At 42.5% G+C, this 18,242-nt stretch overlaps 1 protein-coding gene across 1 annotated transcript in view; it reads left to right on the plus strand.

The window, feature by feature from the left end:
* DYNC2H1 (dynein cytoplasmic 2 heavy chain 1) overlaps window positions 1–18,242 on the plus strand; it is a 1,848,033-nt gene that overhangs the window by 1,082,711 nt on the left and 747,080 nt on the right. The window contains exon 62 of the mRNA XM_029602426.1: window positions 4,528–4,669. Coding sequence (XP_029458286.1) covers window positions 4,528–4,669 — 142 coding nt within the window. The remainder of the gene's footprint in view (window positions 1–4,527; window positions 4,670–18,242) is intronic.

An 18,242-nucleotide genomic window follows, 5' to 3' on the forward strand; every position in this document is an offset into this window, starting at 1 on the left:
CCAGCAGTCCAGCAGCAAGAGGGGGGGGGGGGGCTCCCAGTTTTTGCTTCGAGTGTCACATGTATGATTTTTTTACCCGCTGGTGAGAAGTTGTACGTGTGCATCTGATGCAAAGAGCTCCTGTCTCTTAGGGAACAAGTTCAATCACTGGAGGCTAGAGTAGCAGAACTGGAGGAGCTGAGGCAGACAGAGAGCTATATAGATGAGACCTTCAGGAACATAGTAACCAAGTCCCAACTTCAGACTTTCAGCCCTGGTGATGCCTTGGAGGAAGAAAGTCTCATGATCGGAGAGCATCAACCTGAAGCAGCAGGAAAGTATCCTGTAGCAAGGACCTGCCCTCCAGGTGGTGCATTGTCCTCTTGCACTGAAGATGTGTCTCCCAGGGCTACTGCCCAGGAGGGAAGGGTTAGGTCAGCCGTCATAGTTGGTGATTTGATTATTAGGAATGTAGACAGCTAGGTGGCTGGTGGGCGTGAGGATCACCTCGTGACATGCCTACCTGGTGCAAAGGTGGTGGACCTCATGCATCACCTAGACAGGATTTTAGACAGAGCTGGGGAGGAGCCGGCTGTCATAGTACATAGGAAAATGTGGGAGGGTGGTTTTGGAAACCAAATTTAGGCTCTTAGGTAGAAAGCTGAAATCCATAACCTCCAGGGTAGCATTCTGTGAAATGCTCCCTATTCCACGCGCTGGTCCCCAGAGGCAGGCAGAGCTCTGGAGTCTCAATGCATGGATGAGACGATGGTGCAAGGAAGAGGGATTCAGTTTTGTTAGGAACTGGGGAACCTTTTGGGGAAGGGGGAGTCTCTTCCGAAAGGATGGGCTCCACCTTAACTAGGGTGGAACCAGACTGCTGGCGCTAACCTTTAAAAAGGAAATAGCACAGCTTTTAAACTAGAACAAAGGGGAAAGCCAACAGTCGCTTAGCAACACATGGTTCGGAGGGAGGTATCTTCAAAGGATACTAATGACACATTAGAATTAGGGCATTTCAACAGTGAGGTTCCAATAATAAGAAAAATAGTCCAAGTGCCTGTAATTAAAAACTCATCTGAGCTAAAGATTCCAATTTATCCCTATCAATTAAAAAGCAGAATGAAAATACAAACAAAAAACACACTTTGAAATGTGTATATGCTAATGACAGAAGTCTAAGAAGTAAGATGGGAGAATTAGAATGTATAGCAGTGAATGATGACAAAGACTTAATTGTCAGAGACATGGTGGAAGGAGGATAACCAATGGAACAGTGCTATACCGGGTTACAAATTATATCGCAATGACAGAGAGGAGCATCTGGGAGGAGGGGTGGCGCTTTATGTCCGGGCTGGCATAGAGTCCTGCATGAGACTAAATGCACAATTGAATCTTTATGGGTAGAAATCCCTTGTGTGTTGGGGAAGAGTATAGTGATAGAAGTATACTACTGTCCATCTGACCAAGATGGTGAGATGGACAGTGAAATGCTAAGAGAAATTAGGGAAGATAACCAAATTGGTAGTGCAGTAATAATGGGAGATTTCAATTACCCCAGTATTGACTGGGTAAATGTAACATCGGGACACACTAGAGAGATAAAGTTCCTGGATGGAATAAATGACAGTTTTATGGAGCAATTGGTTCAGGAACCGAAGAGAGACGGAGCAATTTTAGATATAATTCTCAATGGAGCACAGAATTTGGACAGAGTGGTAACTATGGTGGGGCCACTTGGCAATAGTGATCATAATATGATCAAATTTGAATTAATGACTGGAAGTGGGACAGTAAGCAAATCCAGGTATCTAGCGCTAACATTTCAAAAGGGAAACTTTGATAAAATGAGAAAAATAGTTAGGAAAAAACTGAAAGAATTAGCTACAAAGGTAAAAAATGTGCAAGAGGCATGGACATTGTTAAAAAAATACCATCCTAGAAGCACAATCCAGATGTATTCCACACATTAAGAAAGGTGGAAGGAAGGCAAAATGATTACCGGTATGGTTAAAAGGTATGGTGAAAGAGGCTATTTTAGCCAAAAGTTCTTCATTCAAAAATTGGAAGAATGATCCAACAGAAGAAAATAGGATAAAGCATAAGCATTGGCAAGTTAAATATAAGACTTTGATAAGACAGGCTAAGAGAGAATTTGAAAAGAAGTTAGCCGTAGAGGCTAAAACTTACAGTAAAAACTTTTAAAAATATATACGAAGCAGAAAGCCTGCAAGGGAGTCAGTTGGACTGTTAGATGATTGAGGGATTAAAGGGGCACTTAGAGAAGATTAGGCCATAGCGGAAAGATTAATCAATTTCTTTGTTTTGGTGTTTACTGAAGAGGATGATGGGTAGATACCCATTCCGGAGAAGGTTTTCATGGGTAATAATTCAGATGGACTGAACCAAATCACGATAAACTTAGATGATGTGGTAGGCCTGATTGACAAACTAAAGAGTAGTAAATCACCTGGACTGGATGGAATACACCCCAGGGTTCTGAAGGAACTAAAAAATTAAATTTCAGATAAATTAGAAAAAAATTGTAACCTATCATTACAATCATCCATTGTACCTGAAGACTGGAGGGTGGCTAATGTAATCCCAATATTTAAAAACGGCTCCAGGGGCGATCCGGGAAACTACAGCCCAGTTAGCCTGACGTCAGTGCCTGGAAAAATAGTGGAAGGTGTTCTAAAGATCAAAATCACAGAACATATAGAAAGACTTTGCTTAATGAAACAAAGTCAGCATGGGTTTACCCAAGGCAAGTCTGGCCTCACAAATCTGCTTCACTTTTTGGAAGGGTTTAATTAACATGTAGATAAAGGTGAACCGGTAGATGTAGTGTATTTGGATTTTCAGAAGTCATTTGACAAAGTTCCTTTATGCGAGGCTTCTAGGAAAAGTAAAAATTCATGGTATAAGTGGAGATGTCCTTTTGTAGATTACAAACTGGTTAAAAGACAAGAAACAGAGAGTAGGATTAAATGGACAATTTTCTCAGTGGAGGGGGGTGAGCAGTAGAGTGCTTCAGGAATCTGTCCTGGGACCTGTGCTTTTCAGTATATTTATAAATGATCTAGAAAGGAATATGACGAGTGAGGTAATCAAATTTGCAGATGATACAAATTTATTCAGAATAGTTAAATCACAAGCAGATTGTGAGAAATTGCAGGAGGACATTGTGAGACTGGAAAATTAGGCATCCAAATGGCAGTTGAAATTTAATGTGGATAAGTGAACGGTGATGTATATAGGGAAAAATATCCCATGCTGTAGTTATATGATGTGAGGTTCCATATTAGGAGCTACCACCCAGGAAAGAGATCTAGGCATCATAGTGGATAATACATTGAAATCGCCGCTCAGTTGCTGTGACAATCAAAAAAGCAAACAGAATGTTAAGAATTATTAGGAAGGGAATGCTAAATAAAACGGAAAATGTCATAATGCCTCTGTTACGCTCCATGGTGAGTCCCCACCTTGAATACTGTATACAGTTCTGGTCGCCATATCTCAAAAAAGTTATAGTTGCGATGTAGATGGTACAGAGAAGGGCAATCAAAATGATAAAGGGAATGGAACAGCTCCCCTATGAGGAAAGACTAAAGAGGTTAAGGCTGTTCAGCTTGGAGAAGAGATGGCTTGGGGGGAGATATGATAGAGATCTTTAAAATCATGAGAGGTCTAGAACAGGTAAATGTGATATTGGTTATTTACTCTTTCGGACAAAAGAAGGACTAGGGGTCAGTCCATGAAGTTAGCATGTAGCACATTTAAAACTAATCCGAGAAAGTTCTTTTTCACTCAACGCATAATTAAACTCTGGAATTTGTTGCCAGGGGATGTGGTTAGTGCTGTTAATGTAGCCGACTTTGGAAAAGTTCTTGGAGGAGAAGTCCATTACCTGCTATTAATGAAGTTGCCTTAGAAAATAGCTACTGCTATTACTAGCACCAGTAGCATGGGATATACTTAGTTTTTGGGTACTTGCCAGGTACTTGCAGCCTACATTGGCCACTGTTGGAAACAGGATGCTGGGCTTGATGGACCCTTGGTCTGACCCAGTATGGCATGTTCTTATGTTCTTATTATATTGTGAAACATTTTGCAAGCAGACTTGCAGGGTTTTTACACATTTTGGCAAAAATGTAAATCTAGTCGTTAGAAATATGTTACATTTTGTATAAATTCAGTTCTGCACATTATCTAAGTGAGATCGGAAATATTTTATTCATTTGATTAATTCTGTTGTTTATCTTCATTTTCAGCTGTGGTATACTGGGAAAGATAAACAAAACTGCAGCATATTGGCCCATCATTCTGTGGCAGTTACTGAAACTATCTGAGTTATTTCATTTTGTATATCTTTGCTGTTTGATAAGTATTAAAAATGCTAGTCTTTGCTATTTACTAGCACTGATTATGTCCCCTAAGCCAGTATAAATGTATTTAGCATTCTTGTATATTTTGAGCACTGAACCAGGAACAGTGCTCTTGTATAGATAATTTATGAAAATAATTCTCGTGGTATAATTTCTTCAGGTTGCAGAAATAACAGAGGAACTTGACACACTTCCCCGAAGAGCTCAGCTTGCTGCTGCATTTATTACATATCTTTCTGCTGCCCCAGAGGATCAAAGGAAAGCTAGCTTAGACGAGTGGACAAAGTCAGCTGGGCTGGATGGTAAATGTTTCATTTTTCATTTTTTACCAGTGTTTATTAATATTTTCATATAGGAAAATCAGTTCATACTGGTTGATGACTTATGCCAGCGAATTTGAATAAAGTTTAGGGTGCTTGCACAGAGATCAAAACGGCAATGTGCAATTAATATTTGCTCTTAAATACACTGATTGCTCCACATTGGGTTAACAGTAGCAATAAACTTACTTAATTGGAATATAGAGGAATGAAGAATAGCAGAGAAGAAGGTGGAAAAAGAAAGTACAAGGGAAAACAACAGAGAAGAATAGGGTAGAGAAAGGAAAAAAGGAAAGATGGGGAATAGAAATGAAAGGGGGAGCAGAAGATAGAAGAGAGAAATAGAGGAGAGGAGGGGAAAGGGGGATGGAATAGAAGAGAAGGATCAGCAGCAGAGAAAATGGAAGGATTATAGGAGAGAGGAGGAAAGAGAAATCATCAGGAGAGTATATGAGCAATGTCAATGAGAGTCCAGTGGAAGAGCATGGGTGCACTGTTAAAGAGAGCTTATGAAGAGAAACCAGCTAGAACCTACAGTGCTCTGAATCCTCCTTTCTTTTGTTCCACTCTCTTCATCCACTGTCATCTTCTCCACCATGTCCTTGGGTTGATGCAAATAGTCAAAGGGGGCTACTGATTCTGTTGGTTGTTATAGTGACAATTGGGCAACAGAAGAAAATGGAAGTATAGTGGAACTAGGAAGAAAAGAAGAGGTACAAGGAGAGAATGGGGACCTTGAGGGTGGAGGGAGACAATTTGTGGGGCTGAGAGGAGATGAGAGACTGAAAGCTGGGGGACTAAGATATGGAAGAATGCTGTGTCAGAGAATTCATGCACCTGGTACAAATGACTGGTTAATATATGAAAAGCAGTGTGTTATTGATTGATCATCATGAGTTTTACAAAGGTTATTACTTTCTGGACTTTGACCTATCATCTGACCAGGAGTGCATGGACCAATATTCATTGATTAAAACTGGTAATTTGTGGGCTGAAGTCTGTTTTGCCAAAGCTTTGCCCCACACGGTGAATATGATTGTGTATGGTGTCTTTGACAACATGATAGAAATTAACCACAGAAGGAATGTTCTTTTTGATTATCTATGATATTGAACACCGTAGAGATCACACCAATAAATTTCTCTTTCATGGCTCTGCCTTCTTACAAATTGCACACAATTTGACAGTTCAATTTCTACAGATGCATTTTCAGAGGGGCCTGATATACAATTATTTACCAATCCCTCTGAATCACAGTCATTGTTGGTACAATTATCAAAAGCCATTGTTGCAGCCCACGGTTCTCTCACCTCCGCCGCCGCTGCCCCCGGTCACCGTGGCCCTGCCCAACGCGTCCCGATCTGCGGAAGGCCTCCTGCAGCCTGCCGCATGGCCGCCAACGCCATCCTCCTTCCTTCAGCGGGGCTCTCCCTAAGCGCGCATGCGCAGGAGGCCCTGCCCCTTAAAGGGACAAGCATGGGAAATCGCAATCCGGGCCCGGAAGAGGACGTCAGCAGACGGGTATTTAAACCCCACTTAGGCACTAGAAAATTGCCTTTGCAATAGTCCCTCTGTTGCTTTCAGGCTGTGCCTACTCCAGTGTCCCTCTCTGGTTGGTGTCTTCCTCCTGTGGTTCCAGCTTCCAGTGCTGGTCTTCGCTTCCTGCCACAGCTCCTCTTCTGGATCCCCTGGCTTGAACTTGGCTCCTCACTTCATCTACGCCTGGCCGCTGTCCGTCCTGTCCCTGGACGGCATCCTTGCTTCGTCTCTTTGTTTCCTGCTTCGGATCTTCTACCTGGACTTCAAAGCTGTCTCCTGTGAAGGTTCGTTCCAATTCGGCCGGGTTGACACTCTGAGTTACCGCTCCTTGGGGGCTCCCCTGCGTTCATAGATCACCCGCTCCTCGGGGGGTTGTCCGGTCGGATCATCGGAACCAGTCCTGTGAGTCCTCTTCTTCGCCCACACTACCTCCTGGAGACGAGTTCCCACCAAGAGCCCTCCTCGGCAGTCATCTTCTCTCGCTCCGGCTCGAGGGTCCACTTCCTCAACAGATTGCAAAGGCCACGGACCCGGTGGATTTGTCTAGCCTCCAGGCCATCCCGAGCCTGGCTCAACGAATTATGCAGCAGCAGCAATCTTTGGAAACCTTATCGGCTACAGTGGAACACCTTGTGACTCGTTTGGACTCCGCCTCCGCACATGGGGCTGCGGCCCCTCGTCTGACAATTCCAGTAGCTTCTACTCCAGTGACCCAGTTGCCGGCTCCGTCTTGATTCTCTGGAGACTCCAAACAGTGTTGAGGCTTCCTGAACCAATGTTTCATAAGATTCTCTTTGCTGGAACAGCAGTTCCCCACGGATCAAATTAAGACCTCCTTTATCATCTCCTCGTTGGATGGTAAGGCCCTGGCCTGGGTATCCCTCCTTTGGGAGAGAGGAGATTCCATTCTCGGAAACTTGCCCCGTTTTGTGCAGACCTTCTGCCAGGTTTTTGATGTGCCCGGTCGTCGGACCACTGTGACATCCGAACTGCTTCATCTTTGCCAAGGAACACGCCCACTGGCTGATTTCGCGGTGGAGTTACGCACCCTAGCATCAGAATTGGGTTGGCATGAGGACAGCCTATGGGGGATTTTCTTCGAGGGTCTGGCTCCCCACATTAAGGACGAAATGGCCGCCCGGGACTTACCAGACGAACTTGACCTCATCGATCTGGCTGGCTACATCGACCGGCGGTTACACAATGGGCAAGAGAATTCAAGCTGGCCCGCTGTCCGGTCTCCCTGGCTCTGTCCTTTACACGTCCTATTGTTACACCTCCTACACTGGTGGGTTCATCCGAGCGTGGGGAGGAGCTCATGCAACTCAGCCGTACTCGCTTGACCACAGCAGAGAAACAGCGTTGACGAACCTTGGGATTGTGTCTCTACTGTGGTGGTAAGGGGCATTTGTTGGCCCAGTGCCCTGAATATCTGGAAAACTCTCGGGCCTAGGTGTCCTCGGGGGGCTGACCCTAGGCTGCATCAATCCTGCTCCCCAATGCACAGTTCTGGTCACACTCCAGTTCTCTGGCGGATCATTCACGACCTTGGTCCTCATTGACTCTGGGACTGGCGGGAACTTTATTCTAGCAGAATTGGTACGCCAACTGCAACTTCCAGTGCTCCACCGCAGCCCACCTCTGCTCATCTCGTCCATTCAAGGAGAACCACTCCCGGAATGGGTGACCGCCTGCACTTCTCCCGTGACTCTCTGCACATTAGTTCTCCACGAAGAAGAGATATCCTTCCTAGTCCTAGAGAAGTCAGTCCACCCAGTTGTATTGGGTCTTCCTTGGTTGCAAAAGCATCCGCCTACCATTGACTGGCGCACTCTCCAAATTACATCTTGGGGATCCGAGTGTTTCACCACCTGCCTCCGTTAGAGGCCTACCCCGTGGATCCTACTCGCTGCTACTACCCTCCAGGTTCCATCTCAATACGCCGACTTTCTAGATGTTTTTTCTAAAGAGGAAGCCGAGACCCTTCCGGCGCATCATCCCTTTGACTGCGCCATTGATCTGCTACCAGTTATGGTTCCACCCCGAGGCCGGGTATACCCGCTGTCTTTGCCAGAAACTCAGGCAATGTCGAAATACATAAAAGAGAACCTGGATCGAGGGTTCATCCATCCCTCGACATCCCCAGCGGGCGCGGGATTCTTCTTTGTTTCAAAAAAAAGACAGATCCTTAAGTCCCTGCATAGATTATAGAGGTCTCAACGCCATTACATGCAAGGACCGCTACCCGCTTCCCTTGATCCCTGAACTTCTGGATCGCCTCCATGGAGCCAGGGTATTCACCAAGTTGGACCTGTGTGGGACCTACAACTTGTTCCAAATAAAACCGGGAGATGAATGGAAGACCACGTTTAACATGCACGATGGTCATTATGAGTACCTCTTAATGCCATTCGGATTATGCAACACACCCGCAGTCTTCCAGAATCTCATGAATGAGGTCTTTCGAGATATGCTGCAAGACATGGTGATAATCTACCTTGACGATGCTTTAATTTACTCTAAGGACATCGCCACCCATCGCTCCGATGTCCGTCGTGTCCTTCAGCATCTCAGAGAGAACCGACTATTCGTGAAATTGGAGAAGTGTCTCTTCAAGCAACAGTCATTACCCTTCTTGGGCTTTATTGTTTCCACCACCGGTTTCCGAATGGACTCGGATAAGTTGACCAGCATCCGGGAGTGGCCACAACCGACGGGATTTCGTTCACTACAATGCTTTCTTGGTTTCGCCAACTTCTATAGAAATTTCATTCCACACTATTCCCACATTGTAGCACCTATGACCAGGAAAGGTGCAGATCCACGACACTGGTCTACCGAGGCTATCCAAGCCTTCCACGAACTCAAAGCAGCATTTCTGCGAGAACCCTGTCTCCATCATCCGGATCCAACCAGACCCTTAAGAACATAAGAAAATGCCATACTAGGTCAGACCAAGGGTCCATCAAGCCCAGCATCCTGTTTCCAACAGTGGCCAATCCAGGCCATACGAACCTGGCAAGTACCCAAAAGCTAAATCTATTCCACGTTACCATTGCTAATGGCAGTGGCTATTCCCTAAATGAACTTAATAGCAGGTAATGGCCTTCTCCTCCAAGAACTTATCCAATCCTTTTTTAAACACAGCTATAGTAACTGCACTAACCACATCCTCTGGCAACAAATTCCAGAGTTTAATTGTGCGTTGAGTAAAAAAGAACTTTCTCCGATTAGTTTTAAATGTTCCCCATGCTAACTTCATGGAGTGCCTCCTAGTCTTTCTATTATCTGAAAGAGTAAATAAAAGATTCATATCTACCCGTTCTAGACCTCTCATAATTTTAAACATCTCTATCATATCCCCCCTCAGCCGTCTCTTCTCCAAGCTGAAAAGTCCTAACCTCTTTAGTCTTTCCTCATAGGGGAGCTGTTCCATTCCCCTTATCATTTTGCTAGCCCTTCTCTGTACATTCTCATCGCAATTATATCTTTTTTGAGATACGGCGACCAGAATTGTACACAGTATTCAAGGTGCGGTCTCACCATGGAGCGATACAGAGGCATTATGCCATTTTCCGTTTTATTCACCATTCCCTTTCTAATAATTCCCAACATTCTGTTTGCTTTTTTGACTGCCGCAGCACACTGAACCGACGATTTCAATGTGTTATCCACTATGACGCCTAGATCTCTTTCTTGGGTGGTAGCACCTAATATGGAACCCAACATTGTGTAATTATAGCATGGGTTATTTTTCCCTATATGCATCACCTTGCACTTATCCACATTAAATTTCATCTGCCATTTGGATGCCCAATTTTCCAGTCTCACAAGGTCTTCCTGCAATTTATCACAATCTGCTTGTGATTTAAGTACTCTGCACAATTTTGTGTCATCTGCAAATTTGATTATCTCACTCTTCGTATTTCTTTCCAGATCATTTATAAATATATTGAAAAGTAAGGATCCTAATACAGATCCCTGAGGTACTCCACTGTCCACTTCCTTCCACTGAGAAAATTGTCCATTTAATCCTACTCTCTGTTTCCTTTATCGTGGAGATGGATGCCTCTGCCGTCGCTGTAGGGGCTGTCCTTAGCCAGCACTTCGATTGAGGGACACTACTGCCCTGTTCTTATTTCTCTCGCAAGTTCTCACTGGCAGAGAAGAATTACACCATTGGGGACAAGGAGACTGAATCAAATCACGGTGAACCTAGAAGATGTGGTAGACCTGATTGACAAACTGAAGAGTAGTAAATCACCTGGACCGGATGGTATACACCCCAGAGTTCTGAAGGAACTAAAAATTGAAATTTCAGACCTATTAGTAAAAATTTGTAACCTATCATTAAAATCATCCATTGTACCTGAAGACTGGAGGATAGCAAATGTATCCCCAATATTTAAAAAGGGCTCCAGGGGCAATCAGGGAAACTACAGACCGGTTAGCCTGACTTCAGTGCCAGGAAAAATAGTGGAAAGTGTTCTAAACATCAAAATCACAGAACATATAGAAAGACATGATTTAATGGAACAAAGTCAGCATGGCTTTACCCAAGGCAAGTCTTGCCTCACAAATCTGCTTTACTTTTTTGAAGGAGTTAATAAACATGTGGATAAAGGTGAACCAGTAGATATAGTATACTTTGATTTTCAGAAGGCGTTTGACAAAGTTCCTCATGAGAGGCTTCTAGGAAAAGTAAAAAGTCATGGGATAGGTGGCGATGTCCTTTCATGGCTTGCAAACTGGCTAAAAAACAGGAAACAGAGAGGAGGATTAAATGGACAATTTTCTCAGTGGAAGGGAGTGGGCAGTGGAGTGCCTCAGGGATCTGTATTGGAACCCTTACTTTTCAATATATTTATAAATGATCTGGAAAGAAATACGATGAGTGAGATAATCAAATTTGCAAATGATACAAAATTGTTCAGCATAGTTAAAGCACAAGCAGATTGTGATAAATTGCAGGAAGACCTTGTGAGACTGGAAAATTGGGCATCCAAATGGCAGATGAAATTTAATGTGGATAAGTGCAAGGTAATGCATATAGGGAAAAATAACCCATGCTATAGTTACACAATGTTAGGTTCCATATTAGGTGCTACAACCCAAGAAATAGATCTAGGCGTCATAGTGGATAACACATTGAAATTGTCGGTTCAGTGTGCTGCGGCAGTCAAAAAAGCAAACAGAATGTTGGGAATTATTAGAAAGGGAATTGTGAATAAAACGGAAAATGTCATAATGCCTCTGTATCGCTCCATGGTGAGACCGCACCTTGAATACTGTGTACAATTCTGGTCGCCGCATCTCAAAAAAGATATAATTGCGATGAGAAGGTACAGAGAAGGGCTAGCAAAATAAGGGGAATGGAACAGTTCTCCTATGAGGAAAGACTAAAGAGGTTAGGACTTTTCAGCTTGGAGAAGAGAGCTGAGGGGGGATATGATAGAGATGTTTAAAATCATGAGAGCTCTAGAACAGGTAGATGTGAATCGGTTATTTACTCTTTCGGATAATTGAAAGACTAGGGGGCACTTCATGAAGTTAGCATGTGGCACATTTAAAGCTAATCGGAGAAAGTTCTTTTTTACTCAACGCACAATTAAACTCTGGAATTTGTTGCCAGAGGATGTGGATAGTGCAGTTAGTATAGCTGTGTTTAAAAAAGAATTGGATAAGTTCTTGGAGGAGAAGTCCATTACCTGCTATTAATTAAGTTGACTTAGAAAATAGCCACTGCTATTACTAGCAATGGTAACGTGGAATAGATTTAGTTTTTGGGTACTTGCCAGGTTCTTATGGCCTGGATTGGCCACTGTTAGAAACAGGATGCTGGACTTGATGGACCCTTGGTCTGACCCAGTATGGCATGTTCTTATGTTCTTATGCAATAAAGATGGCCTTTGAAAAATGGAGACAATGGCTGGAAGGGGCACAACATCCCATCACAGTTTATACTGATCATAAGAACTTGGAATACCTCACTAGAGCTCAGCGGCTGAACCCACATCAGGCTCGATGGTCCTTGTTCTTTAGCCATTTTGTTTTTTGTCAACGATATCGCCCCGCAGCAAGGAATACCCGCACTGATGCTCTATCTAGATTGTACGAACCTGAGGACACACAAGATTCCCCTAACTACATTTTGGACCCAACCAAGGTCCTAATCGCTGCCATGGATACGGCGCCACTAGGGAAGACAGTGGTTCCACTACGCCTGCGGTCCAAGGTACTTTCTTGGGCACATGACTCCCTCACTGCAGGGCACCTGGGGAGGACGCGGACTCTGGCGCTACTGTCCCACTATTATTGATGGCCACGCATGTCACAAGATGTTCGGGCCTACGTCAACTGCTGAGCCTATTTTATTTATTTATTTATTTAACACTTTTCTATACCGACCTTCATGGTAATAACCGTATCAGATCGGTTTACATCGAACAGGGTAAAATTGAGAAAGAAATAAACATATGAACATAGGCGGCAAAGTTACATTCAACAAGGAGGGTGAACTTGGAGGCTTAATCAGTTGGAAAGAGAGGCCTAGGATCGCAGAAAACTAGTAATATAATACAATAGGGTAAGCGGGCTAGTGCTTATTTTGCATAGGCCTGGCGATGCGTGTAAGCCCCGGGATGCACGTAAGTCTTGGGTTTGAAAAAATGGGCAGGGCGGGGCGGTCCGGGAGCAGGGCATGGGCATGGCCAGATGCCTCTCCACTGCTGCTGGGCCCGGGCATCGCGCGCCAGCACTTGGCTGGCAAGCACAACCTACACCTGCCCAGAGGCAGGCGTAAATAACAAAACAAAGGTGGGGGGATTTAGGTAGCGCTGGGGAGCGGGTTAGGTAGGGGAAGGGAGGGGAAGGTGGGGGGCGGATGGAAAGTTCCCGTCGAAAGGAAGGAATGGAGGAAGGCTGTGCAGCTCAGTGTGTTCAAGTTGCACAATTGTGCACCTCCTTGCGTGTGCCGACCCTAGGTCTTATAACATGCACGCGGCTGCGTGCGCATGTTATAAAATTGTGCGTACATTTGTGCGCGCCGGGTTGCATGCAGAAATGTACGCCTATGCGTACCTTTTAAAATCCGGCCCACTGTGTTTATCTTTAGGCTTCTTTTAAGGTAGTTCTTCAAATTTTGTTGTCATATTCAGTTCTTGGTCTGACATGTAAAAACACAAGGCAATATCTTTTGATTTGCACACCTGAGAGCTGTTTGGAGGTTTGATCGCATAGATGTAAAAATGTTTACTTACCTTCATTTGGTTTGCTCTCAGAAAAGCTGTGTGATCTTTTCATTTTTTCTTTAGGTGTTTCGCTATATACTTGTTGTTGGTCTGTGTTCAGTGATGTATCTGGTTTGATATGTTTTCTTGGTCTAATAATAAAAAACAGCCACACTTTTTTCTTTTATAATAGTTTTAAAATCTAAAAATAAAAGCTATAACAAAACCATTACTTATGTGTTAATTTTGTTTGTTGCCGCCATTTAGTAAGTGAAATTTTATTTATAAATGTTGACTTCTACCTCTCGTTGTTTGAAGAATCCATTTCTGTTTCAGCATTTCAGACCTTAGAACCTGCAGACTGGTGAACCTTTCTGGTCACTTGATATACCTTTATTCCCCCATAAGCATGTAACCCACAACAATCCTCAAAATTATTGTGTATTGTGTCACAAAACTGTTTGACCCCGTGTCACGCAATGGACATCTATTGTATCTACACCAGCCCCTTACAGTATAAGTTAGTTCTCTTGAATGTTACAGACCTTTTGAATGAATTATCAATGCCTCTTTAGGCCTTGGGACACTTTATAAACTGCAGACTGACAAATATTTCTGTGATTTAATGGTCCCTGGGTGTTCCTTCATTCACCACAGAGGCGTAACCACAGCAATATTCAAATGTTTTGTGTATTGTATCACAAAACTAGCTGCCTAAACTGTCGTGTGTTAAACCACTGTAATGCCTACAACAACTCCCCTTATGGTGAACTTAGTTCTCTTGAGTGGTTATCACTATCAACCAGGGCCTTTGTTTTCCTCCAAAGAATTCATATTATACATTGTTTCTCCCTGATTAGATTATCCATTCATAGATCTTGAGTATAGATATCTGCCCCCACCTAGGTCATTAGTTCATGAAATGGTTGCTGTGTCATCCATTTTACAGTCTGAGCATAATCATCAACAAGGCTTAACAATGCCATAAGGATTGCTTGCCATACATGCTTTGTGTGTGGGATGACCTTTGTCTCCCAAAACTTTCCATAGACCCTTAAAACACTCTTGACGCAGTTGTTATTTCATATATATATATGTTTATTAATTGATTTATATGTTTCTTTATTAACTATTTTATACATATGGCAAAATTTATTAAAGATCAATGTACACTTTTTACATCTTCACACAGTATTTCATATTCAATACTTATTTCTGAAAATACAGACAAGAAAAAAAATATTGCACTCCGGTTACTTTATTATTATTATTATTATTATTATTATTATACAGTATTAAAAAATGACTGCTTTATCCCAAAGATCATAGCATTTATATATTTCATCATTAAAATCTCATCTGTACTCCTAAGCATACTGTTTAGTTTTTCTACAGGATTTAGAGTACTTTTCACACTGTGCATAAGGTAAATGACCAGTTTCAAATCGTCATTATTTAGACTTAATACACCTCTTTTATAAGCTGCTAAAACAATAATATTTTAAACACATTCTAGGCACAACTTGGTACAAACGGTCCTTAATTTTTCCTCTGTCGAAGGCATTCCACAGGAGAGACTTTTCTTGACTTGGGTCATCCATAACACAACCAAAACAGTCATCATGATGAATACCAGTCAAGCATTTTGTAAGAATGCTGTACACCTATGATTGATTTAAACATGGTTTTTCGAAAAAGACCATGTACCGGCGGGGCTTTGGCACCCCTATCCCCATCCACCATCTGAAATTGTGAGCATCTTCCGGTGTAATCTTTTTTTATATTGTCTTTTTGATTACCTTCTGTATCCGATAGTTCCCTGTTGCTGGACAAAAGCAGCACAGACAGGAAAAGTTGATAACTGGTGTTCCCCATATTCTCCTAACTGTGAAGATCCCTCATTTTTCTATAAAACATGATGAACATGAAATTAAAAACATTTTCTAAACAAAGCCTCTATTACAGCAAACTCCCAACCCCTAAAATGGTTAATCACAATGAAAGACTTTTTTCTTTCCTCTATCCCTTCAAGTTTTTCCAGCAAATAATCTGCTTCTGCATCTAATGCAACTTGGTGCAGTTCCATATCTGTAGAACAGTGGTTCTCTCATACATATTCATTGTGGATATCCTGAAAACCCGACTGACTGGGGGGTCCCCAGGACAGGGTTGGGAACCATTACTGTAGAATCAACTGCATTATTGTTTTCAATGGCTGGATCCTGTGAATTAAAAAGCTTTTGTCCCAATGGGAACTCCTCTGTCTCTGTCATTTCATCTGCTTTTCATTTCCTACAATTGTTCACATGCGGCGTGTTCACTGGTGGCTCACTTTTGTTTCAGCGTCAAGGTCCATGAGAAAACAGTGGTATTTACTGTCCCTCTTCAGTTTTAGCTGCTGCTTGTTTTCCCTTTCGAACCGTTTAGGTGTCTCATACAAATCCATAATTTTATTTTCAGAATCTCAAAGCTAAAGCTTTTTATGAGCAGATATTGTCTTTCTATATGTTCGCACATGACCTCTAGTTATCACGTGTTTATTTTTACAACCAGTTGTACAAGACTTGGCATGCCTATGCAAAATATGTTGCATGTAACCATCATAGCAACCCATCCTTCTGTGTCCAAGCAGGTCTGTGTAAAGAATAAGCATCTTGATCTGTAAGCCATTCAGTTACTTGTTTTCTGGTCACTGTTTCATTACATATTTTTTAGCCTAAAAAAGAGGATTTATTCCTCTAAAACTTCCTATTGCACCTGGGTCATAATAAATTTTATTTAATAGCTGCTCATGCATGGTTGCAGTGATCTGTATTTAAAACAAAAATTCAAGCCTTTTGTCATTCGCTTTTGCATGCCTGAGTTTCTAGTACCTCAACCCCTACATCCCACACCCTGCTATTAATCATCCTTTTTGTATACAACAAAAGGATCTGCTGACATTTCACTCTGCATGTCTGCCAGGCAGGATCATTGGGTATGTGTATTTACACTGAGGGGGAGGAGGAAAGTGGGATAGAGAGAGCTTCCTGTTATGTCACAGCTAGTAACATTTCACTCTGTGTGCCAGGCAGGCAGGCTATTTGGGCATGCATATTTACATTGAGGGCAGGAGGGGAGGGGGAGGAAGAGAGAGAGCTTCCTGCTACATTGCAGCTAGTAACTTTTAAGTCCAGGGTCAGAAAGTCCTCTTTCTGGTTCTGTCAGCACTCCCAGCAGCCATTATTTGGACTTCTAGTGAGGTCATCAAAAAGCAGACACGGTCCATTCATTTTGTCATCATTAAAAGCATCAGAGCCATTTCTGATGCAATTCTAGGGGACGTATTTTTGGGGGGTGGGGTGGATTGGACTTCCATTGATGTCATGAAAATGTGTTCAAGGGTCATTTCTGGTAACATCTTCAGGGGTGAGGTTTGGGGCTGGGAGTGTGTTTTAGGGATGGGAAGGGATGTGGCTTAGGGTGGAGCATGAGAGTGGCTACTCCATATACTTCTGTGGGGTGGGAATGGTGTAGGCAGAGTTACAGGAATGGTTTGGGGTGGGCAGAGTCAGGGGCAGGCTGTGTCATAGTTAATGGCAGAAGGGGTGTGGATTGGGGAAGGGCTGGGACGTGGCTGCACCCATTCACGTCTATGAGGTGGGAGGGGGATTGGGCAAAGTTTGGGGTGGGAGAGGACGGGACTTACAGCAGAAGTGAACATTGATTGACAGATATCAATTTTGATTCACAGTGTACCCATTATACTACTCCCAGCACTGCAGCACTATAAATAGCCTGCTTCAGAGCAAAAATTCTTATACCTATTTAGATGCAGGTCTGGTATATATTCTTGAACAGTAATAAGCAACGCTACCAGACATTTTTTAGTTACTTGATGCATATATATATTCAAGAATATATACCAGACCTGCATCTAAAGAAGTAGAAACAGAAATGTTAAAGGCCACTCAGACAGTATATTGATTAACTAATCAAAAAATAACTCCCACAATCTGCAACTAATCAGATATTCCAAAATCCCAGAAAAACTATTGGTTAAGAAAGCACGAATGACAAAATTTACAGAACAATGTGCTATTGCAAAAACACAAACATGATTCATACCATCATAATTATGGATGTAAAATGAGAAGTGGAATGAATAAAAAAAATTTTAGATGTAAAAAAAATGTTCAAATAATGGTGTGTAAAAAATAATATATAGCTTCAAAATACAAAAAAATAAAACCCTCATTATTAAACAAATACATTTCAGTCTATTTCTCTATCAAGACCAAAAGGAAGTACAATGTTAAAACAAAAAAATCTATTTTTGTTCATGTTGTAATAAAATGTGATCCTAAACACCACCATGTGGATTTCATTTGGGTTTGTGTAGGACCTCAAATATCATGTCCTTGAATGTAGGTTGTAGCTGCATACAGTGTTGTACCAATCGTACTGCAATGTAGACAGCTCTGGTGTTTACTTCTCCTAACATGTAGAGATCTCAATATTTTCCCAATATACATAAGAAACAGGGGCACGTTTATGATATCAGATACTAAGATAGTGTTTTTAATACAGGTGTGGCTAACTCCAGTCCTTGAGAGCCACAGACAGGCCTGGTTTTCAAAATATCCACAATCAATATGCATGAGATAAGAGTTGTATGTAATGCCTCCATTATATTCAGATCTATCTCATACATATTCATTGTGAATATCCTGAAAACCTGGCTTGTTTGTGGCTCTTGAGGACTGGGGTTGGTTACCCCTCTTCTTTTATATTCCACCTCATAGTTG

This window comes from Rhinatrema bivittatum, chromosome 5 (genome assembly GCF_901001135.1).
Source record: "Rhinatrema bivittatum chromosome 5, aRhiBiv1.1, whole genome shotgun sequence".
Taxonomy (NCBI): Eukaryota; Metazoa; Chordata; class Amphibia; order Gymnophiona; family Rhinatrematidae; genus Rhinatrema; species Rhinatrema bivittatum.